We start from the raw sequence: 24,419 nt of genomic DNA, 5'->3' as shown, positions 1-24,419 counted from the left end.
CGTGTAGAATTCCAGCAATTTTTCTTCAATCAAAATATTCCAACCTGACTTCCACATTTGTTTCAGGCCCTCTGCAGAGCCCATGTCAGCACTAAGAAGTAAAATATAAATACAAGACACCGAGCCCTCAGAGATAAGAAACAACAGCTCAAGTGGTGTGAGATCTTGTAGGGCTTGCTGCTTAATATGCTCCTGTCTAATAAAGAAACCTGCTTGACACCAACTCAACCACATTATGTCTAAGTCCTGTGGTCCCTTTCAAATGTCTTGGTAACGGTTGAGAGTCTGGATAAAAATCCTTCAAGTGAAAGAAACCACCCAACCTTCGGTCTTCACAATTGTGAGGGCACCTCAGTAGTGATTTGTTTATTATTAAGAATATTTATAGCTCACCCTTTGTGTGAACTGATTCCAGGGCGAAGGGGCACACTATAAACACAGAAAAAGGTAGAATGGACACTACGGCTAGTTGTATTTAGAAATACATTTATTTATTTATGAAATATAAGCTGCAATTCTCTTAATTGCTAATAATAAAAATACGGCACTTATTAAGAAACGCAGCTTGAAACAAACAAGTCTTTATTGTCCATCTGGCTTGTAAATAATCAGGGAATGGTGGGAAATCTGAAGGAGACTTTTCTTCTAGTTCTGTTGGGAAGAGGGTTGTTTTTTTAAAAAAAGGCTGGCCATCTGCCATGGATGCTTTAGCTGAGACTCCTGCATTGCAGGGGGTTGGACTAGATGACCCTCGGACTCCCTCCCGACTCTACAATTCTGTTTTTATTAACTTTTTAAATAACAATTCACGCAACTGTGACCCAGCTTAGAAGCCATACAAAAATTGAAGGGCAGCTACAGTCACAGAATAATAAACAGACGAGAAAACGAGAAACCCCAGCTTTAAAATTCAGCTCAGCTCAGGCAGTCACGGAGCCACACGCAGAACTGAACTGAACCCGCCTCCTATGAGTTAAATCGACCGAGCGCCGGTTCCTAGAGCGGCCTGGTCTCTTTCTCGTCCTCCTCTGCTGTTTAAAGGGGAAGCTCCTTTTGTCTGCGTTCGTCCCTTTTACACCCCGTGGCTGCGGGAGAAGCAAGTCGGAGGAGCCCAAAGGTGTTTGCGGATCTCCCGTAGCTGAGCTGCGTTGCCTTTAAGTACACGGCTGGATAATGCCGCTTGCGCACGCGACTGGGCACGTGTGCAGGGGTTGGGGGGTCAGGCAGAACAAGCCGCTGCGCATTTTATCCAAGAGTAATCCCACCTGAACCCAGCGGGCTTCATGTCAAAGCAGGTATGCCTATGGTTTTCGGTGGGAGGGAACAATCCCCTGCGTATTCTACTCAGAAGTAAGCCCACATGAACTAAGTAGGGTGCATTTCCATGTGAAGGTGCATAAGCTTGCAATCTCGCGCGTATTTATTCAGGATCAAGCCCACAACTCGGTGGGGGCTTGACTTCCAAGTAAACACAGATATGGTATAACCATAGAATTTGCAGAGTTGGAAGGGACCCTTGAGGATCATCTAGTCCAGCCCCCTGCAATGCAGGCATATGCAGCTGTCCCTTGTGGGGATGGAACCTGCAACCTTGGTGTCATCAGCACCATGCTCTAACCAACTGAGCTCTCTAGTGAATGAGATCACTACAGTTTATTGGCACCCTTCAATCAGGGTGGCCACATGCCAAGGAGAACAGGGTTTGGGTTATGGCATCTTTAATACAAGGAATTTCAGCAGTCTTGGGCTTTTTTTGGGGGGGGGGTAGGAAGTCAGAGAAAGGACAATTGGGGTTTGAACTATTTAAGGTCATTAGATTTATCTTTCTTTCTTTTTTGCACAGCATTGAAAAACAGCATCAAAACATCGTAATCCAGAATACTTATACATGGGTGACTGATAGGTAACGTTAGTTAGAGTTGAAAACGATTTATTTAGGGCATTGATTCTAATGGCTTTATACAGAGTATGACTGACATTATATATCACTGATAATGAGGAGGATTAAATATGAAGAATTTCTCTTCCCAGCATGTTTTGACATAAGCCTGGCTATGACCGCATTATGTACAGACTAACTTGGGAGTATGTGCCACAATCCTATGTATGTCTATTCAGATGTGAATCCCATTGAACAAGAGGAGATTAGAGAGAGCTAAATAAGTGGTTTTTACAGAATGTGGCACCTTTTTATTTCACACACAAACCAGACTAATGTGCAGGAATCTCTCCATATTTGGCAGCTGTAAAAACTTGGAACTTATAAAATCAAGAGCAAAATAGGAGTCTAATTACTAACCTTATAATCAGGATTGTGCATTGTAGTAACCAAAGAGCTATAATGATAGGAGTTCCTTTCTTTTTTATTATGATTGTGACTCTTGTGCTTACTTTATATTTTTTGTACAATATACTATTATTATATTATATTATATTATATTATATTATATTAATGTGTTGCTTTGGTGAGGAGTGAAAGAAGAGAGTGGCTTTGGTGAGGATGGTTGGTGGACAAGTTAAGTGAGCAGGGGACAGAGTCTCATATTTGATTTGTTACATGATTTATTTTGTAGCTCAGTTAACATTATCATCAGTCATCATGTTTCAGGCATGATTCACACTGTCTTCTCTCTTCCTTCCATCAGATAATGGAGACGTGAAGAATAATCTCAAGGTAGAAATGTCTGAACAACAGAAACAGATTGAGATATTGGTGAAGCCACTGGAAGAGACCTTATCTCAGTGCCATGCCAAGGCAGAAGCCGCTGAACAGCAACATGGATTGTTGAGACAACAGGGGAAGACCTTGGGGTTGGGAATGGATGAGTCCACCCTGGGTGAGGAAAGCTTCAAGGACCAAAGCGAAATCCCGGCCCAGGGAGAGATGGAAAAAGACAAGGGACTAGTAATTTTAGAAGAAGAGAAGAATGCAGACCTCATTACTTGTGGGAGGAACTTTACGGCAGTGACATTGTATGGATGCTCAGACGATGGAAACTCCTCCTGTATGACCTCTGAAAATCAATGGGATCATACTGCAAAGGAGAAAATATACACATCTTTGGACTTTGGGGACTCCTTTGGTATGGATGCTGGCTTTATCAAGCATTATGGAACCCACACAGGATGCAAAACGTTTCAATGCTCGGACTGTGGGAAGAGCTGTGAAACAAAAAACCAGTTGCTTGTGCATATGAAGGTGCACACAGGGGGAAACCCACTTAGATGCACCATCTGTGGGAAGAGCTTCTCTCAGAACGGAGACCTCTCTGTTAATGAGAGAATCTACACAGAAGACAAAATGTTTATGTGCTCAGAATGCAATAAATCCTGCCCCCACAACACTGTACTTGGATGTCCCCAACCCCAGACAGGGGAGGAACCATATAAATGTTTAGACTGTGGGAGATCCTTCACTCGGAACTCTGACTTTCGTAAACATCACAGAACCCACACGGGAGGGAAACCACATAAATGCCCAGACTGTGGCAAGACTTTTGATAAGAAATTTAAGCTAGTGACGCATGTGAGAATCCATACTGGGGAGAAACCTTTTAAGTGTTTGGACTGTGGGAAAAGCTTTGCTCAGAAGGGAAACCTTGTGGTTCATGAGAGAAGCCATACTGGGGAGAAACCATACAAGTGCTTGGATTGCGAGAAGTCCTTCAGTGTGAATGCAGACCTTATTAGACATCACAGAATACACACAGGAGAAAAGCCATTCAAATGCCCAGAGTGTGGGAAATTCTTCAGGACACACTCTGAAATGTACAGGCATCAGAGAACTCACCCAGGAAACAAACCATTCGACTGCTGGGACTGTGGCAAAACCTTTAGTCAGGAAGCCCACCTCGTGTCACACCTGAGAATCCACACTGGGGAGAAGCCCTACAAATGTCCAGACTGTCGGCAAAGCTTTGCCCAGAAAGGGAACCTTATTCTTCATCAGAGGACCCACGTGGAAGAGAAGCCGTATAAATGCTTGGATTGTGGGAAATCCTTCCGTGCAAAATCTAAGCTCATAGAGCATCAGAGGCTTCACACTGGGGAGATGCCCTATGATTGCTCAGACTGCGGTAAAAGCTTCAGCCGGAAAGGGAGCCTCCTTGCCCACATGCACTTCCATTCCGGGAAGAAGCCGTATGAATGCTCCATTTGTGGGAAATCCTTCATTATGAACTCTGATCTCCTTAGACACCAGAGAACTCACACAGGAGAGAAACCGTATAAATGCTCAGATTGCGATAAAAGCTTTAGTCGGAAAGACGGCCTGCTCAAACACCTGGTAATCCATTCTGGGACAGAACTGCACATTCAGGAAAAGCCATACGAATGCTTGCACTGCGGCAGGAGTTACAATTACAAACAGAACCTCATTGTGCATAGGAGAACTCACACTGGAGAAAAGAGATTTAAATGCGCAGACTGTGGTAAAACCTTCAACACAAACTCTGAACTTACCAAACATCGGAGAATGCACACGGGGGAGAAGCCGTACAAGTGCTCCGATTGTGGGAAAAGCTTCGCCCAGAGGGGAGGCCTGGTTGCCCACAAGAGGACCCACACGGGGGAGAAGCCGTACAAATGCACTATTTGTGGGAAATGTTTTAGTCTGAGCTCTTGCCTGATTAGACACCAGCAAATCCACACAGGGGAGAAACCCTATCAGTGCCCAGACTGCGGACAGTGCTTTACTCACAAAAGGAACCTTGTCAAACACACTGCAAGCCACCAAGAAGAAAAACCATATAACTGCTCAGACTGTGGGAAACGTTTTGGGATAAGTTATCACCTCGTTCAGCACCAGCAAATCCACTCAGGAGAGAAACCGTATAAATGCTTGGAATGCGGGCAGAGTTTCACTCACAAGAGAAACCTTGTGGTACATGCGAGAAACCACACGTCAGAGAAGCTCCACAAATGCCCAGACTGTGGGAAAAGTTTCCCTCACAAAAATAATCTTGTCGAGCATATGGAAATGCATGCAGGGGAGAAACCGCAGGAATGCCCAGAATGTGGGGAAAGTTTCACTGATCTTCTTGTTCTTATTAAGCACAGAAGAATCCACTCAGAGACAGCCTTGGAGGAATCCTCCTATTGGGAGAAGATACTTTGTTGAAACGTTCATGGACTTTTACTGCATATTAGAGAAATTACACTGTAGGAGATGCTTAGACTCAAGAAGGCCAAATGTTAGGAAGTGTGAAACCAGTGAGGGTGGTGAATGCCCTGCGTGAGTATCTGGAGGAGAGATGGCGGTTGATGGGTTGAGGTTGAATCCCAACAAGATAGAAGTACTGTTTCTGGGGGGCAGGGAGCAGGCAGATGTGACAGACTCCCTGGTCCTTAATGGGGTAACTCTGCCCCTTAAGGACCAGGTGCACAGCCTGGGGGTCATTTGGTCTCACAACTGCCATGGAGGCACACGTTACTGTAATTCTGTGTCCACGGCAGCTGTCTACCAGCTTCATCTGGTACCCCGGCTGAGACCCTACCTGCCTGACAACTGTCTCGCCAAAGTGGCATGTGCTTGTCTTCCGCTTGGACTACTGCAATGTGCTGTACGAGGGGCTACCTTTGAAGGTGACTCAGAAACTACAGGTAATCCAGAATGTGGCAGCTAGACTGGCGACTGGGAGCAGCCACCGGGACCATAGAGCACTGGTTCTAAAGGATCTACGTGGGCTCCCAGTATGTTTTCGAGCACAAGTTAAAGTGTTGGTGTTGACCTTTAAAGTCCTAAGCAGCTTCTGCCCTGTATACCCAAAGGAACATTCCATCTCCATCATCCAGCCTGGAAACTGAGGTCCAGCACGGAGGGTTGTCTGGTGGTTCCCTCTCTGTGAGAAATAAAGTTACAGGGAACCAGGCAAAGGGCCTTTTTTGTAGTGACTGTGGAATGCCCTCCCATCAGATGTCAATGAAATAAACAGCTACCGTGTTTCCCCTTTTTTAAGACGTAGTCAGAAAGTAAGCCATGGCAGCATTTTTTAGCATTAGTGAAATCTAAGACACCCCCCGAAAATAAGACATACCTCCATGCGAGACCGCCGAGCGCCCCAGCCAGCCAGAGGGGCCTGCAGCGCCTGGCCTCTTCTTTTCTTTTTTTTGGGCTGCCCGAGGCCTGCCGCCCCACCACCGGAACCGGCAGCTGCAGAGCGGAGCGCTCCGAAGCAGCGAGCGCTCGGAGCGCCCTGCAGCGCCTGGCTTCTTCTTTTGCGGGGGGGGGGGAGCTGCCCGAGGCCTGCCGCCCCGCCGACGGACCCGGCGGCTGCAGAGCAGAGCGCTCCGAAGCGCCGAGCGCTCGGAGCGCCCTGCAGCGCCTGGCCTCTTCTTTTGGGGGGAGAGCTGCCCGAGGCCTGCCCCCTGCCGCCGGAACCGGCGGTCTGCAGCGCCGAGTGCCCGGAGCGCCCAGCAGCGCTGGGCGGAGCGCCGAGCCAGCAGCCTGCCGCCTCGGTGCCGTGCAGAGCGCCCAGCAGCACCCCGAGCCAGTGGCCTGGCCCCTCCGAGGAGGCCTTAAGGTACAAGACATCCCCTGAAAATAAGACACCGTGTGTTTTTTTGAGTAAAAAAAGTTATAAGACGGTGTCTTAAAAAAGGGGAAACACGGTATATGACATTCAGAAGGCACCTGAAGACAGCCTTATATAGGGATGTTTTTACTGTGTTTTTCTGTTCTGTTGGAACATAGCTGCCAAGTTCTCCCTTTTTTTAAGGGAAATTCCATTATGCTGAATAGGCTTCCTTGCGAGAAAAGGGAAAACTTGGCAGCTATGTGTTGGAAACTGCCCAGAGTGGATCGGGCAACTGAGTCAGATGGGCGATGTACAAATAATAAAATTATTATTATTATTATTATTATTATTATTATTATTATTATTATTATTAGTGCTCCATGTACACAGGCGTATAAACATCATAGCTGCCAAGTCTCCCGTATTTCCAGCTGTTCCCAGCCGAAAAAACGGATTTTTTTGTTTTTCCCCGGTTTATTCTGGCGCGGCAGCCATTTTGGAACTGGGCGGAGCATGCTCAGAAGCGACTTTTGATGCTGCTCTGCCCAGTTCCAAAATGGCTGCAGCGTGACTTCTGGTGTGGCGGCCATTTTGGAACTGGGCAAAGCAGCATCAAAAGTCACTTCTGAGCATGCTCCGCCCAGTTCCAAAATGGCGGCAGCGCTACTTCCGGTCTGCTACTTCCGGTCCGGTCCCTTATTTTTCAAGAAGGAACTTGGCAGGTATGATAAACATGTGTATGCATATATTTCCTTGGTTAATGATAAAATCAAGTAACATAATTGGCATCCCATCTTTGAGTCCTAATGGAGTTCTGTTGGTGGTTTATGTGGTGCAGGGATTGGGAACCTATAGCCCTCCAGATATGGTTGACCTCCAACTCCCATCTGCCTCATCCATTAGCCAGAGATGATGGAAACTGTAGATGTCTATCAATATCTGGTGGGTTCCTGATCCTTGATAAAGCAAATAATATATACTCATTGAAACTGCTGTCCTAGGCATGTCTACTGAGAAGTGAGCCTCACTGGGCACAATGGGGCTTACGTTCAAGGAAGTGGGTAGAGGATTGCAGCCAAACAGTATTAATTAAAACCCTTTAATAAAGTACATGCAGACATGTTTCAATCATTTTTTTTAAAAAAAGCTTCTGTATGGCTTATTTCTGTAATAATGTGCCAGATGTTTTTGTGAGTGGATCTATCCTATATTGTCATCCCTTGTCTTGAAATGTTTTAACAGCTGGGTCAGGGCTGGTTCCATCAGAAATTGACAGAGTGGGGAAGGTTTGGGTGACCTGTCTAGGAAAAGGGCTTGGCCTCCATCACTGCCTCCTGGGGCAGTGAGTTCCTTAGTTTAACTATGCACTTTGTGAAGAAGTGTTTCCCTTTGTCTGGAATTGCCTTCCCTTCTGCTTTATTGGATGCCCCTACTTTTCAGTGTTGTGGGAGAGGGAGAAATATTATCCCTAGCCAAATTTCTTCACACCATGCCTTTTCTCTAAACAAAGAAGCAGAAATCCTTGCAGTTTTTCCTCTGGCCTCTTGACCCTTTTGATTGTCATTTTCTAAACCTCTTCCACCTCTGCTATAGCCTTTTTTTGGGGTGAGGCAACAAGAACTGTACACAGTACTCCAAATGCAGCCACACCACAGATTTGTATGACGGCGTTGTGATGCTTTATTTTCAAAATCTTTCCTAATGATCCCTAACATGGAAATCAGCCATACACTGGGTTGACAACATTTTCATTGAGCTATTCTAATCTCCATTTCATCATCTTCATTCATCTTGAGTCACCTTCTCCGGAATGCCTCCTCTGTATACTCCTGCCTTTTGGGAGTGGGGTGAAGAAGAAGACTATGACGCGGAATAATTTTAGCAGTTGCCATTTGTCGTACTTAATTCTTTATTTGTATATGCCACCTTCCCTGCAACATCAAAAAAATGCTCAATTTTCCTCTCGATAGTTTGCAACGTCAGGGAAAAAAATAACGCAATTCACTCTCACAAAAAACATAACAAAATTTAAGAAGCCGTAAGTATTAAATGAAGTGTATCAAGAAATGTACAATAAAATGAATCCTTGTGTAATTCCAAATTAGGTATAACAAAAGAAACACAAAGCAATAAAAATACCAAGCACAGCAAAAATAAAAATAATCTCCTAAATTAAATCTTGACCGCCAACAAAAACTCCTAAACCAAATCCCACTGTGATAGCTCAGTGAGAGGTATAGGGGTCTCTCAGCACCCTTAACAAAAACTTGGATTGTTTGGGGGAAGCCGTAACTGATTAAAAGTGGAATAATGCTGCTTTAAATAGATAGTGCAGATGGGGACCTTTGAGACCCTGAAAAGAGTTAAAGTGACAGAGGCTTGTTCCTAGAAAGGCTTTGGAATGCTGGATGGGAAAAGAGCCTCTTCCTGGCCCCGCCTCCTTGGTCCAGGCAAATTTTGAACAGCTGCAGGAGGAGGTGAGTTGCACAGCAGGAGTCTATTTAGGGAAAGCAGAGCAAGAGGGGAAGGGAAGGGTGCCCAGAGGGGACAAACCTAGGGAGTGAAGGTGGGTGATCTTCCGGAACACAGGCGTTGGCAGTGGGGTTTCCTCCTTCCTATTCTTCTGCATTCCAAGTCCTGCCGAGTGAGTACATTGCATTTACTTCGGTTCCCAGGCAGTTTAAAAAGAAAAGAAAAGAAACCCAGGGTCTTGATATCCATTGTTTGAAAGTCCAGGAGTAGATGCAGCTGAACTCAATGGGGCTTCCTTCTGCGTGGACTGCCCTGTTTTGTTTTGGGTTTTTTTCTTTTTGCAATATATTAACAAAATCAAACATTTTCACAATAATATTCATAGCAATAATTACATTGTTTCAAAAATTGACTTCCCACCCCCACCTCCACAGTGTTTTTACTCAAACCTTTTCATGACATAATATCTTTAGCTATTACAAAAACTTTCTCTGTTTACCGTTATCTAGGATTTCCCTGCTAAGATGCTTACATTTAGAGGGAGGGGGCAAATTTTGGATTGTATTTCCTCCCTCATTTATATTTGGCCTGTGGTGGAGTGTTCATTTATTTTTATTTATTTATTGAATTTATATACCGCCCTATACCCGGGGGTCTCAGGGCAGTTCACAGAATAAAATCAAGATATAAAACCACAAAATACATAATAAAAATGAAAACAACAACCCAATAGCCCCCCCCCCCGTTTTATCCTCACAACAACCCTTAGAGGAACCCCAGAATGAGAGACCATGACCGAATGAAGGTCACTCAAGCCTCATCTGCACTATATTTATATCGGTAGGATGCCACAGTCATGGCGTCCCTCAAAAGATAATTGGAACAGTTCACCAGATTACGAGTCTACCTCTCTTAACTACTACGTATACCACACTGGAGAGCTGGACTAAGACCTTGGGGACCACTCAGCCATGATACTCACTGGGTGAGCTTGGGCTCAGTCACAATCTCTCAGCCTAAATTATCTCACAGGTCACATCCCCTTGAACTTCTTGGGGAAAGGTGGGATATAAATGCAGCAATAAAAGAGGAGGAATAATGAAGGAATTGGGCCTTGAGTGTTGTGGCGCCTGCTGTTTGGAATGCCCTCTTGTTGATTATTATAAAGGTGTTGCCTCTGTTGTCTTTTCAGCACCTACTGAATATCTTTCCCAGTCTGCCACAGGATTGGATTTTTTTTCGTGTGTGTGTGTGTGTGTGTGTGTGTGTGTGTGTGTGTGTGTGTATCACTTGTTGTTTGCTGCCCTGGGCTCCTTTGGGAAGAGGGGTATAAATTTAATAAAGCAAAAAAATAAAATAAATAAATTCTTCAACTCAGCAGGTTAAGACCCAACATGAAAGAGGTTAAAATGGAGAACCATGAAAAAGGAGCCAGGTTTCCTTGAGGTCTGAGGCTGGTGAGTGGACAGACTCTTGCTGTGAGGACGATCTCATGTCCCCTGACCAAACTGCAGTCTGTGCAGGTAAGGGAACGGGAAGAACTCACAGCTATTTCTCAAATATTTTCTGATGCCACAGTATTTATAGCTGTTAAGAGATGCTACTCAAGAGACTAGGGCTGTGTGAACGCTACACCTTTAAAGCACAGTCTTTCCCTTAATGAATTCTGGGCACTGAAGTTTGTTAAGGGTTGCTGATAATTGTAACTCTGTGGGGTGGAAACTGCAATGCCCAGAATTCTTTTGAAGGAAAGAATGTGTCTCTCCTGTGCACTAAATATTTAGTGTATACACAGCCATATGCAATAAATGCCCCTTTGAGAGCCCCGAAGACAGGCTGCACACACACCACACATTTAAAGCACCTTTAAAGCACACGACTCCCTCCAAAGAAGTCTGGGAATTGTTGCTTGTGAAGGGTGCTGGGAATTGTAGCTCTGTGATGGGGAAACTACAGTTTCTGGGATTCCGTGTGATTTAAATGTATGGTGTGTCTTTAGCCTTTAGGCGTCTTAGTACCATTGGCTTTATTTAAAGATATACAAGCAGAATCTTACTAAAGGGTTATGCCTACAAGGAACTTCCAAGAGGAAAAGCTGTGGCAGAATCATGCTCCAAGGCTGCAATCTCACTTTCAGTTACTTCTAGCTAGAAACCTCCCTTGCTCCTTCTCTCTCTCTCTCTCTCTCTCTCTCTCTCTCTCTCTCTCTCACACACACACACACACACACACACACACAAAATCTATCAAATAGATATAGAAATAGCTCTGCCTTGTGATACTCTGTAGGGTGCAGTGTCACGAATAAAATTTTCCTCAGGTCGTTGATGTGTTATTACAGGGTCTCTTCAGGGGTGGGGGGGTCTTTCAGGTAACCCGGCCTCCAAATTATTCAGGGCTTTTATGTGTGTGTCACAAAAGACTTTGAATGTGGCCTGGTAGCTGATGGACAGTCATTGCAGCTCCCTTAGTGTGGATATAATGTATACTAATACTTCATAGCATTGTGAACCTCCATGACAGTGGTATAAAAGCTGGTATAAAAAGTACTTAAAAACAAATAAATAATAAATACCACTCAGCAATAGTCCCTTCAGAGTAGCTTGACTGTCTCGCCTTGCCTCAGGCTTCATGGTCGCTAGGCCAAGGCTATGTGCACGTCATTTAAAGCACAGCCTCCTCCATACCCCAAAGAATCCCAGGAACTGTAATTCATTGAGGCTGCTAGGAATTGTAGCTCTGTGAGAAGCAAACGGAAGTTCCCAGGATTTTTTGGGGATGAAAATGTGCTTTAAATGTATGGGACGTATTCAGTATCTGTCTCTCTGGATGTAGGGTGTCGACTCACAGTTGAATCTCTCTTTCCTTCAGATATGGAGCCTTTGAATGAGGAAGCTAACAAGAACCAAGAGCTGAAGAGCTCTGAGCTGAGGGAGCCACTCCAGGCAGCAGCGCAGACAGCCAAAGAGCAAGATACCCAGTGCATTATGAAGGTGGAAGCTGTTTGGAGACAATGGGTGGGAAATCCCAGCGGGATATTAAATAAAACAATTAGATGTTCAGAAAGCAGCAAAGGCCTGGATGAAATCTCAGCCAAGGAGGCAAAAGGGAAGGATGAGGGACAAGTAACCTCAACGGAATGTGATAACAGCTCCTACATTGCAGAAGAGAGGCCGTATAAGTGCTCAGACTGTGGGAAAACCTTCTGTAGGAACGCTAACCTTATTAGACATTATAGAACCCACACAGGGGAGAAACCCTATGAATGCAGCGTATGTGGGAAGAGCTTCTCTCAGAAAGGAAATCTTGCTATGCATGAGAGAATCCATGCAGAAGAGAAGCCGTACAAGTGTTTGCATTGTGGGAAATCATTCTGTAAGAACGCTGACCTCCTTCGACACCAGCGCAGTCATACAGGGGAGAAACCGTATCGGTGCTCAGGGTGCGGGAGAAGCTTCAGCATGAATTCTGACTTTATTATACATTTCAGAACCCACACAGGAGAGAAGCAACATGAATGCTCAGAATGCGGCAAAAGCTTCAATAAGAAATGTAACCTGGTTGCACACGCCAGGACCCATACCGGGGAGAAACCGTACAAATGCTCAGAGTGCGAGAAATCTTTCACTACAAACTCGGAAGTCTTTAAACATTACAGAACCCACTCAGAAAACAAACCTTACGACTGCTGGAACTGTGGCAAGAGGTTCAGGCAAGAATCTCATTTAGCCACACATAGGAGAATCCACACTGGGGAGAAGCCATACGAATGCTCAGACTGTGGGCAGAAATTTACTCGGAAAGGAAACCTCGCTCTTCACGAGAGAATCCACACAGAAGAGAAACCGTATAAATGCTTGGAATGCGGCAAATCGTTCCAAGCAAACTACAAACTTATTGCACATCAGAGACTCCATGCGGGAGACGCTCCATACGAATGTCCAGACTGCGGCAAAAGCTTCATCTGGAAAGGGAGACTCGCAGCACACCTGCAGTTCCACTCAGAGAAGAAACCATATGAATGTCTGGATTGTGGGAAATCCTTTGTTATGAACTCTGATCTCCTTAGACATCAGAGAACCCACACGGGCGAGAAACCATATGAATGCTCGGACTGTAAGAAAAGCTTTAGCCGGAAAGATGGCCTTCTCAAACATATAATCGTCCATTCAGGGGAGCAATCGCAGACGTATGAGAAACCCTATGGATGCTTGCACTGTGGCAGAAGCTACAATTACAAGCAAAATCTCATTATTCATATGAGAAACCACAGTGGAGAAAAGCCCTATCGGTGTTCAGACTGTGATAAGGCCTTTAATACAAACTCTGAGCTTACTAAACACCGGAGAATGCACACAGGAGAGAAACCGTACAAGTGTTCTGAGTGCGGGAAAAGCTTCAGCCAGAAAGGAGACCTCATTGTCCATGTGAGGATCCACACAGGGGAGAAACCATATAAGTGTACCGATTGCGGCAAATGTTTTAGCCTTAGTTACCTTGTGATCCGCCACCAGCAAATGCACACAGGGGAGAAACCGTTTCTGTGTTCTGAATGTGGGAAATGTTTTGGTATACGCTCAAAACTTATTCGGCACCAGTTGACTCACACAGGAGAAAAACCATACAAGTGCTTGGACTGCGGTCAGTGTTTCACTCGTAAAACGAACCTTTTCAAACATTTGGCAGCCCATTCAGTGAAGAAACCATAGAAATCCCCTGGAAGCAGGCGTTGGGTTGATCCATGATTGCTATAGTTGTCTTCCTCACAAGTGAATGCACACAGAGCAAAGCAATCATACCTGCCAAGTAGCTGTCAGAGAAATAAGGGACCGGGCCGGAAATAGCAGACCGGAAGTAGCGCTGTCGCCATTTTGGAACTGGGCGGAGCATGCTCAGAAGTGACTTTTGATGCTGCTTTGCCCAGTTCCAAAATGGCCGCCGCGCCAGAAGTCGCACTGCAGCCATTTCGGAACTGGGCAGAGCAGCATCAAAAGTCACTTCTGAGCATGCTCCTCCCAGTTCCAAAATGGCCACCACGCCAGAATAAACTGGGGGGGGGATTCGTTTTTTCAGCTAGGAACAGCTGGAAAAACGGGGATTTCCTAGGGAAAACGGGAGACTTGGCAGCTATGAAAGCAATTCATATTAATTTTCCTAATGGGAAAAAGTTTCAATCTCTCATCAGCCTCAAAGTAGTTTATTTGGCACAGTTAATTTTCTAAGAGCAGTAAGATCCTTCAGGAAGCACTTAATAAGCAGGGGTCAATTAAGAAATTGTGGACTCCAAAGGGAGGTACGGTAATTGAAATACAACTCTTACATCAGAATGTAAGAAAAGATTAATTGGTATTAAGAATATGAGAAGAGGCTGCTGGATCAGGCCCATATAGTCTAGCATCCTGTTCTTACAATGGCCAACCAGATGCCCTTGGGAAAGCTGCAAAGTAATACTTGAGCAGGAGAACACCCTCCTCTGCTGCCGCTTCCAGCAACTGCTGTCAAGAAGCATTTACTGTCTCCAACAATGGAGGCAGAGCATAGCCATAATAAAATACAGTCGTGCCTTGGAAGTCGTACGGAATTCGTTCTGGAAGTCCGTTCGACTTCCAAAATGTTTGGAAACCAAACCACAGCTTCTGATTGGCTGCAGGAAGTCCGGGTTCCAAAGAATGTTCGCAAACTCACTTCTGGGTTTGTGGCATTTGGGAGCCAAAACGTCCGAGTACCAAGGCGTTTGGGATCCAAGGTACAACTGTATGTTCTATAATGATGAAATTATAGATCTTAAAACTGAAATATTTGTGTGAAAATGAATGAGAGTTATTCAGCAGGAACTAGCTTTGGAAGGCTAGAAATGGATCTGGGCTAGGAGACCACCACAAATTATATCTGTAGGCTGGAAGGAATATATATATATATGTGCAATATCAACAGTATCTGATTCTTTATTGAATTTCTCATACACACACATACTGCACAGGATATATGTTGATGATATGGTGGTCAACACGCAGGCTGTTTACGTATATTTTGGAGTTAATAGATAATTCAAACTTATTGCTTTACTGTCCAAAATGTTATCTTGGAATGACCAGGTATTTATTACCAAACGGTCCAAAAATAATATTATTGAGCTATTATTTTACAAGGGTTTGTAGTGGAGCTGTAGCTGTAGCTGGCTCTGGTTTCGTATTTGCTGAAAGCAGCAAAAAGAATTATCACTAAAATGTGGAAGGCGAAATTGGCACCATCAATTCTGACTGGTCTGGCAAGTTATTGAATATAGTAATACTATTCTTACCGGTCATTTATTACTTGCTTTTCAACAGCAGGACCAAGGGTAGGTTACAACAATTTAAAATTCTGGAAAACAGTCAAAACAGATTGCAATCACAGGAGTAGGGAAAAACACATTTTGAGTGTCCAAGGCCGGGGTAAAGAGACGGCAAGGAAATACATGAAGGGCAAGGAGAAAAAGGAAGTGCAAAGCCAGCTGAGGGGAAGTTAGGGCTGGTCCTCACCCCCAACCAGGGCTGGATTAACCATTAAGCAAAATAAGGCTTTGCGTAGGGTGTCGAGGTTAGGGAGGCATTACAGAAATTTTCCATTGCTGGATTTACCATTACAGTAGTCATATGGTGCAGCTGAACCAGGTTGCACAAAGAAGGCTCCCGCAACAAATGGGAAAAAATGCATACTATATATACAACAATAAAAAATAAATATAAAGTGGAAGTATGCAAAAATAAACATTATTTTCCATCTTACTGTAGGCTTTGTTTCATTTCGGATTTTTTTTTTAACGGTTTATTGTTGTTTATAGTTTGAATTGGGTATCTATGGGGGCACCAGAATCTTGTAAGTGCTTAGGTGCTCTAAAGGTCTTAATCCAGTCCTTACCTTCAGGTTTTTGTACAATATTCCCCACTTTCCACTGGTCACTTTCTAATAACTTCCTGCACCCTTCCAGATATGTCAGATGAACATAATTATCTAGTACAGATTTTGAGGAAATGCCAGGCACCCCCTTCTTAAGAACCAACTGCTGGGCATATAGTGGGGAAGAGGCTGTTGTCATTATGCCCCCCCCCCTTGCCCTTGTGGACCTAAGAAAGTAAGACCAGCCCTTCTAGATTAGGCAAAAGGCTCTTCTAGTCCAGCATCCTGTTCTCATGGTGGCCAACAATATGACTGTGGGAAACCAGCAAGCAGGACCTGCCTGAGCACAAGGCTCTTCTCTCCTGCAGTTTCTAGCACTTGGTATTCAGAAGAATTAGTGCCTCCGACAGTTTAATGCAGAGGACTTTGTGGCTGGCTGGCTGTGGTGAGAAGCAGGATGCAGGATTCGAGAGGTTTTGGGTTGGATCCAGCAGCGCTCTGGACTGGAGTTGTATCTTCCCCCCGCCCCAGAATTCTTGCCTGTGTTTTTGGGGACTATTCCCAACATGCATACTAACACAGTGTAACTGATCATGGTGGGAATCAAAGCTTAGTCAGCAATGCTTATTGTGCATGTGTATTAAACATGAAATGAGGTATATGATTGGTGGAAATTGAAATGCTTTGTTTGAAACTCATAAATACCCCTGCCCGGACCCTTGGGCAGGGTTACAGTTTTGCGAAAAGATTCGACTGTAACCTATTGCTTTGCAATAAACAACAATGGACTCCTAACTCCTCTTGTGTCTGAGTTTTATTGGCGGCCGTAAACTCAGAAGATAAGCCATTTTTGGCTTACAACACCATCTCACTTTATTGTGTCCTTTATTTATTTATATGCATCTGATCAATATGGTTATTTATATCCTGCCTTCCAAGACAGCTCAATGAAAATAATAATAATAATAATAATAATAATAATAATAATAATAATAATAATAATAGGCTTAAATAATATCAAAAGTTGAAAATCTGTGGAGGCAAAACATCTAAAACCAGCAAAAATGATTCATGCTACATATCTCTATTCTGATATTTTATCAAATTCATTAAGTATGAACTTCTAAGAATTGTTACGAAAAGGTCATAAAATGTTTGAATTTGCAGCTTTAAATTACGACCGCACTAAAGTGGTGACATATTGAAGTGTGTTTATGATGCTGATCCACTTTTATTTTTAAGTAAAGTCATTTCACAACATTTTGCAACATTGGCAGACCTGGTCAATCCAGGATTGTCTCCCCGCAGCCCCACCCCCCAAAGACTATGTAATACAGTACTGGAACCCTTGGAGATATGTATTCAAAACCCCATTACACCATGAAGCTCAGTGGTGACCTTGGTCCAGATGCAGAGTCTCAGCCTTGCCTACCTCACAGGGTTGCTGAGTGGATAAAGTTGGGGCAGATCATGAACCATTTATGCCACCTCGGGCTTCTTGTAGGAAGGGTCTATTATCTGTCTAACTGCCTGCCTGCCAGCCTATCTTCTATCTACTGTATTCTGTAAACCACCCTGAGACGCCCAGGTGTAGGATGGTACATAAATTCAATATCTATCTATCTATCTATCTATCTAACAAATAAATGCTGTGAATCTTAATTAGGTGCCTTAGGTCCACAAAAGGTTTTTTTTTTAACCTAGAATTTCACCTTTTGCTTGTGATGCAAGATGTTAGGGCATTTTTGGCTGCAGAGTTGTATACACAGGCGAGAAACTGCTCATGCAGCCCAGAGGGTCATAGAATCATAGAATTGTAAAGTTGGAAGGCAACCCAAGGGTCATCTAGTCCAACCCCCTGCAATGCAGGAATCTCAGCTAAAGCAAAACAAAACCAGCACTTCTGAATTTTGCTTGGGTTTTTTTTTGGTGGGGTGGGGGGGCAAGCCATAGACAAACTAGCACAGGGCACAAAGTGACAGCACCAGCAGCGCGGTGAGCTTTTTGCCATGCAGCCTTCCAGAAGGCGTTAAAGCGAGAGAGAGGCTTGTTCCTAGAGGGGCCCGGGGATGCTAGGAAAGGCAAATGGGGAAAGGGCCTCTTCCTGGCCCGCCTCCTTGGTCCAGGGGAGGGCAAATTTTGAATAGCTGCAGGAGGAGGAGGAGGAGGAGGAGAGTTGCCTTGCAGGAGCCTGTTTAGGCAATGCAGAGTAAGAGGGGACGGGGACGGGGGACGGGGGTCTGGAGGGGACGAATTAAGGAGGAGAAAGAACTGCATTCTGGTTTCATATGGATAAGGAATAGGCGCCTCTCTCCCCTCTTTCTTTTGTAAGCCCACCGTCGCTCAGTAGCAGAGCATCTGCTTTGCATGCAGAAGGTCCTGGTTCAAGCTCCAGTGGCACATCCTCGTAGGGTTAGGGGAGGCCCTTGCCTGAAACCCTGGAGAGACCCTGCCAGTCATTGTCCTGAGCTACGCGGACCGGTAGTCTGACTTGGTGTAAGGCAACGTCCTGTGCTCCTTATCAGGGTTAGAAACTCCCGATATATAAGGTAGGTTGCAGTTGCCAAAAGATGGGGCAAAAGAATCCAATAGGGGTTTGTTGTCAGGCATAGCGATGTCCCTCCAGTCTCACCAGGCGTCTCTTTAGTAGAGCTGGTGAGTCTGGGCCCTGCCCCCTAGGCCAAGTGGAAAGGGCCTTGCAGCTAGTGGCCTTCAAGACTCACAGCCAGGCGATGTTGTTGTGACTACAACTCCCATCATTCCTGATCCCTGGTCATGCTGACTGGGGCTGATAGGAATTGAGGTCCAAAGCATCAGGAGGGGAAGGGTGCTAGCTCAGAAAACAGAGAAAGAGCATCTCCTTTGCATTCGGACAGGGCTGTCTCAAGCCGGTCGGGCGCCGTGGCGCGAAGATCGCTCCGGCGGCCCCCGCCCTGGTGGGCGGGCGCAGCACGGCTTCTGCGCGGCTTTGCCGTGCAGCACCCTCCTGCTGGCCCGGCGCCCTGGCGCAGCACGCCACCAAAACTACCCCTAGAGGCGGGCCTGCATTCGGAAGGCACCAGGGTCAATCCCAGGGGGGCTGGGAATGTCCCCTGCCTGAAGCTCTGAAGGGCAACTGCCACTCACACAAAAGCACTTGTGAAGCAATTGGCATTCTGTCTTTGGCTAGAGCAGGGGTAAGCAAGCTAAGGCCCGGGGGTCGGATACGGCCCAATCGCCTTCTAAATCCGGCCTGCGGACAGTCCAGGAATCAGCATGTTTTTACATGAGTAGAATGTGTGCTTTTATTTAAAATGTATCTCTGGGTTATTTGTGGGGGCTGCCTGGTGTTTTTTACATGAGCAGAATGTGTCCTTTTATTTAAAATGCATCCTCTGGGTTATTTGTGGGGCATAGGAATTTGTTCATTATTATTTTTTCAAAATATAGTCTGGCCCACTACAGTGGACTGGCCCACGGCTGAAAAAGGTTGCTGGCCCCTGGGCTAGAGGCAAAGCATAGCCATCAGGGTGAGTAGCTACTGATAGCTTTATCCTCCCTGAATTTACCTAACCCTCTTTTAAAGCCATCCAAGTTGGTCCTACGCATATTAACTTGGAAATACCTCCCAGAGCAATTTCCCAAGTTCTCTGGGAAGGAGGATTGATTGTTTTAACTGCTCGGGAAATTGTAGTTCTGTGGGGGGGGAATAGAGGGTCTCCTCTAACAGCTCACCCCACCATGAGCAGAGGACAGTTCCCATGATTCTTTGAAAGAGGCCACAGCATGTATAGTGTGGATGTGGCCTCCAACTCCCATCATAGCATCATAGAACTGTAGAGTTGGAAGGACCACAAAGATCCAACCCCCTGCAATGCAGGAATCTTTTGCCCAACGTGGGTCTTGAACCCATGACCCTGAGGTTAAGAGTCTCATGCTTTACCAACAGAGCTTATCAGCATTGCCAATGATCAGGGGTGACAGGAGCTGTAGTCAGCAACATCTGGAGGACCTTCGGTTTTACAACCTTCAGATTTAAGACTCACTCAGGAATTTTTCTTTCTTCTATAAGGAAACTCTGAGCAGAGAAGATGGCCAGGATCATGTGCACAAAAGCCCTTGGCTAAGGAAACATACTAGGACATCTACCAAAGAGAGGGTCCCTCAGCATGGAGTGAAGGCAGAAAGCAACAGCCTCCAGAAATTGACATGGATGAGCCCATTCTGTGTGCAAAAAACTTTAAAGATTTAGATGCCATCACAGCCAAGGAGGAGATCGAGAAAAATGACAAGCAAGTGGCATTGACCGAATGTGAGATGGACTCTCCAAGGTCTACATGCACCCACATGGAAGGGAAACCACATAAGTGTCCAGACTGCGGAAAGTCTTTCAGCATGAATTCTCACCTTATTAGTCATCAGAGAACCCACACGGGGGAGAAACCGCACAGATGCTCAGCGTGTGGTAAGAGTTTCTCTCAGAAAGGGCATCTTGCGGTCCATGAGAGGATCCACATGGAAGAGAAACCGTACAAATGCTCAGAATGTGGGAAGTCTTTCTGTAAGAACGCTGACCTCACCAGGCACCACCGAAACCACACTGGGGAGAAGCCGTACAAATGCGCCGACTGCGGAAAGTCCTTCAGCATGAACTCTGACTTCGTTAGGCATTACAGAACCCACATGGGAGACAGAATGTACGAATGCTCGGACTGTGGTAAGAGCTGTGGAACGAAGAGCCACCTGGTTGCTCACTTGAGAATGCACACTGGAGAGAAACCATTCGCCTGTGCGGTCTGTGGGAAAAGCTTTTCTCAGAAAGGGAACCTTGTCATTCATCAGAGACTCCACACCGAGGACAAGCCCTATAAGTGCTCGGACTGCGGGAAGTCCTTCTGCAAAAATGCTGATCTTGTCAGACATCGCCGAAACCATACAGGGGAGAAACCGTACACGTGCCTGGAGTGCGGCCGATCCTTTAGTATGAACACTGACTTTATCAGGCATTACAGAACCCACACGGGGGAGACTCAGTACAAATGCTCCGAGTGCGGCAAAAGCTTTAGCAAGAAGTGCAACCTGGTCACACATGTGAGAAGCCACACGGGCGAGAAGCCCTACAAATGCTCAGCGTGTGGGAAAAAGTTCTCCCTCAAAGGGAACCTTGTAGCCCATGAGAAAACCCACACGAAAGAGAAGCCATGCAAATGCTTGGACTGCGGGAGGTCCTTCAGTGTGAACTCTAAACTTGTTGAGCACCAGCGACTTCACACACGAGAAAAACCGTACGAATGCTCAGACTGTGGCAAAAGATTCCGCTGGATCGGAAATTTCATGTCGCACATACAGTTCCACTCGGGGGAGAAACCCTACGAGTGTTCACTGTGTGGGAAATCCTTCATTATACAACACGACCTTGTTCGGCACCAGAGGACCCACACTGGAGAGAAGCCCTACAGATGCGCGGAGTGCGGGAAAACGTTCAGTCAGAAGGGGAGCCTTGTTGTACATGAGAGAATCCACACGGGAGAGAAGCCGTACAGGTGCGCGGATTGTGGGAAATGTTTCAACCTCAGCTCTTGCCTCATCCGACATCAGCTCACCCACACGAGGGAGAAACCCTATAAATGTGCAGATTGCGGGAAAAGTTTTGGCGTCAGCTCTCGCCTCCTCCAACACCAGCAGATCCACACAGGAGAGCGGCTTCATAAGTGCTCGGAATGTGGGAAGAGCTTCGCTCACAGAAAAACTCTTGTCAAGCACATGCAAACACACACACAGGAGGAGAAGGAGGAGCCACAGACTTGCTTGGTGTGTGGGGAAAGTTTCACGGACCCTCTTGCTTTTAGCCAGCATAAGAGAGTCCACACTGAGGAGAACTCCTATGAAATCGCCCTGTTGTGACAAACATTTGCATATCGGCCTTTATAGAGGAAATAACCCAGAGGAAGAATGAGGATGTCACATCAGATAATATCCATCAGAAGGATGGATATTTTAAATGCTCTGATTGTGGAAAGAGATCATGAGGGATACTTATTAGGAAACAAGTAACTTTTCTGTGGTGGATCAGATCATAATTCTTTCCATATGCTCCTTCACCTCAACGCCACCACAAGGGCTAATGGAGAACCACCTTTCCCTGAGAGGAGAAGGGAGAAAGCAGCCTGAGGACTGCTGTTACTTGAGTCAGGAGAGGTTATGGTTTGAAGCTGTTGTGCCACCAGTGATTCCATCTGGACTTAATTTAGATATTTTGCTAAACATTTCAAGTATTGTCTGTCTTGTTAGAAATGACCAACTGGTGGTTTTTAGACGACTTCTAAGGTATTCCTGATATTGCTGTGGCATAGGAACCAATTTCTAGGGGCCAAGGTGCATTCGCTCCCCACTCCATAAAATATTTCAGGGGGCCAAATCCCCCCCCAAGTTGATGGGCATTGCCATTCAAATGGTGTGTGCATCATGTGATCAATTATGTGGGGCAGGGCTTAACCTGCCTCCCCCATGTTTTATTCAAGTTGGAACCCCTGTGCTATGGTGAGGAAGCCCTGAGGCTACATATTTGGGGGACACACACGCTTTTAATATTACAAGACTTGCTTACTGAAATAGGTTTGCTTTTCACTCAGTTTTGTATGTTACCAAACAGGTACTTGCTGTGATTGGTTCAATTTTATGTAACGTCCAAAATCTTACCTGTTTTAATTTGTCATTTGTGTGGAGCGTGTGTGCGTTGACACAATCTAGTTCAGTTTAGATAAAGAGAAATTGGATGGCACCTCATTGCATAGCTGACACAGGAAAGATGTTACATTAAATAATTGGGTATAATATGTCCTGTAACACCATTAAAAGGTTTCTTCCTTTTTTATGAATATCAAGGGTCATTCTAGCGATCAGTCTGCAATCCTATACACCAGAGCTTTCCAAACGGTGTGTTGCAACTTGTTGGTGTGTTGGCTGCAGTGTGTAGGTGTGTTGCATAAACTCTCACCACACTTCCCCCAGGGCTGGAAAAGGGTTAGTTTAACCTCCGCTGGTAAAACTGAATTACTGTATCACAAAATGATGCATGTCTAAAAAGTGTGTCGCCAACATGAAAAGTTTGGAAAGCTCTGCTCTACACACGTATGTGGAAAAATATTCTGTTTCGCTCAGTGGTCTTTACCTCTGAGTAGACATGAAAAAAACTTGAAAGAACAAACAAACCTCCAGCCACTTTGAAGAACCGAAGGAAAAACAGGAGGAGAGTGACCATTTCACTGACTAAGGAGAATGTAGCTTACATTTCTGGCGTGGGCTGGGGGAACCTGTGGCCCTCCAGTTGTTGGACTACAATTCCCATCATCCCTGACCATTGGGCATGCTGGCTGGGGCTGATGGGAGCTTTTGTCCATCCACTGTAGTTTGTTCATGGTGCTGAGAGCTGGTAGGAGGCCCCTCATATAGCCACAATCTCCAGCACTCGTAAAACTACAGTTCCCAGGGTTCCAAAAGGGAAGCAATGACTGTAGATTCGTGTAAATGTGGTATTACATATGCAACAGTATGTCTGCCCCTAAACCAGGCACCCCCAAACTGCGGCCCTCCAGATTTTTGGCCTACAACTCCCATGATCCCTAGCTAACAAGACCAGTGGTCGGGGAAGATGGGAATTGTAGTCCAAAACATCTGGAGGGCCGAAGTTTGGGGATGCCTGCCCTAAACCTTTGCAGATGTAAGCTTAAGTGAAGATGCGATCGTGTTTACCCAATACCATCATGAGCAGAAATAATCAAGAATGCACAATAGGGAGGATGCCTGGAGGGGCCATTGTTCTTGGCTTACCACTCATGGTTTGCTTGAGGGAAACAAACAGTGAGCCGGAACAATGGTTTGTTTCCCTAGCAGCAGCTGGGGTGGGGGAGGAGCAAAGCTCCTGTTGTTTAAACCATAGTTTAGTTTAATTGTGGTTTAAAGTAATGTGTGAACCAGGCTGCCAGCAATCCCTGGCAGACAGCTAATATTCTGAGATCTATGGCATCTGAACCTGGAGTTGGCCCTCCAGATGTTGCTGAACAACAAGGATGGATCTGAGGCAAGTTGGATCCTAACAAGAGCCTCACACTGGGCTTAAAGCACCTTAATGGTCAGATGCCAAGAGGGTAATGTTAAGTCTTTGTATAAATGCATGAAATGTTTCTTGTTCAAGCTAAAGACCAGGCAAATGCCTACAGGAACAAACACAAACATATTATTTACCCCCGTCCTTTCTTCTGAGAAGCTCAGAACCCTGTGAGGTAGGTCAGGCTAGGAGAGACACAATGACAGATTCGGTGAGCTTTCCCCAGGTCCTAGGCTCCACCTACACTATACATTTAAAGCACTACCATGCCACTTTAAACGATCATGGCTTCCTCTAAGGAATCATGGGAATTGTAGTTTGTTGAGGGTGCTGAGAGTTGTCAAGAGACACCCTGCTCCCCTCACAGAGCTATACTTCCCAATGTGGCTTAACAGTCAATTCCTCTTCCCAGGGAATTCTAGGAATTGTAGCTGTAAGAGGTGAGCCAGGGTCTCCTAACTCAGCAT

The 24,419-nt window shown here is 45.5% G+C and overlaps 2 protein-coding genes across 2 annotated transcripts; both read left to right on the top strand.

Moving 5' to 3' along the window:
• The first annotated feature begins 1,053 nt into the window (after positions 1–1,053).
• On the top strand, positions 1,054–6,179 carry LOC118080242 (zinc finger protein 271-like). The gene is made up of 2 exons (XM_035105182.2): positions 1,054–1,295; positions 2,646–6,179. The coding sequence occupies exon 2, from the start codon at positions 2,681–2,683 to the stop codon at positions 5,117–5,119; it is 2,439 nt and encodes an 812-aa protein (XP_034961073.2). The 5' UTR covers positions 1,054–1,295; positions 2,646–2,680; the 3' UTR covers positions 5,120–6,179.
• A 2,755-nt stretch (positions 6,180–8,934) lies between these two features.
• On the top strand, positions 8,935–24,399 carry LOC118080241 (zinc finger protein 271-like). The gene is made up of 4 exons (XM_060270935.1): positions 8,935–9,159; positions 10,366–10,510; positions 11,859–13,693; positions 19,986–24,399. The coding sequence occupies exons 2-4, from the start codon at positions 10,480–10,482 to the stop codon at positions 21,747–21,749; spliced, it is 3,630 nt and encodes a 1,209-aa protein (XP_060126918.1). The 5' UTR covers positions 8,935–9,159; positions 10,366–10,479; the 3' UTR covers positions 21,750–24,399.
• Positions 24,400–24,419: the final 20 nt, after the last annotated feature.

This window comes from Zootoca vivipara, chromosome 2 (assembly GCF_963506605.1).
Source record: "Zootoca vivipara chromosome 2, rZooViv1.1, whole genome shotgun sequence".
NCBI classification, from domain to species: Eukaryota; Metazoa; Chordata; class Lepidosauria; order Squamata; family Lacertidae; genus Zootoca; species Zootoca vivipara.
The sequence above is the reverse complement of the archived record's forward strand: the minus strand, read 5'-3'. Positions and strand labels throughout refer to the sequence as shown.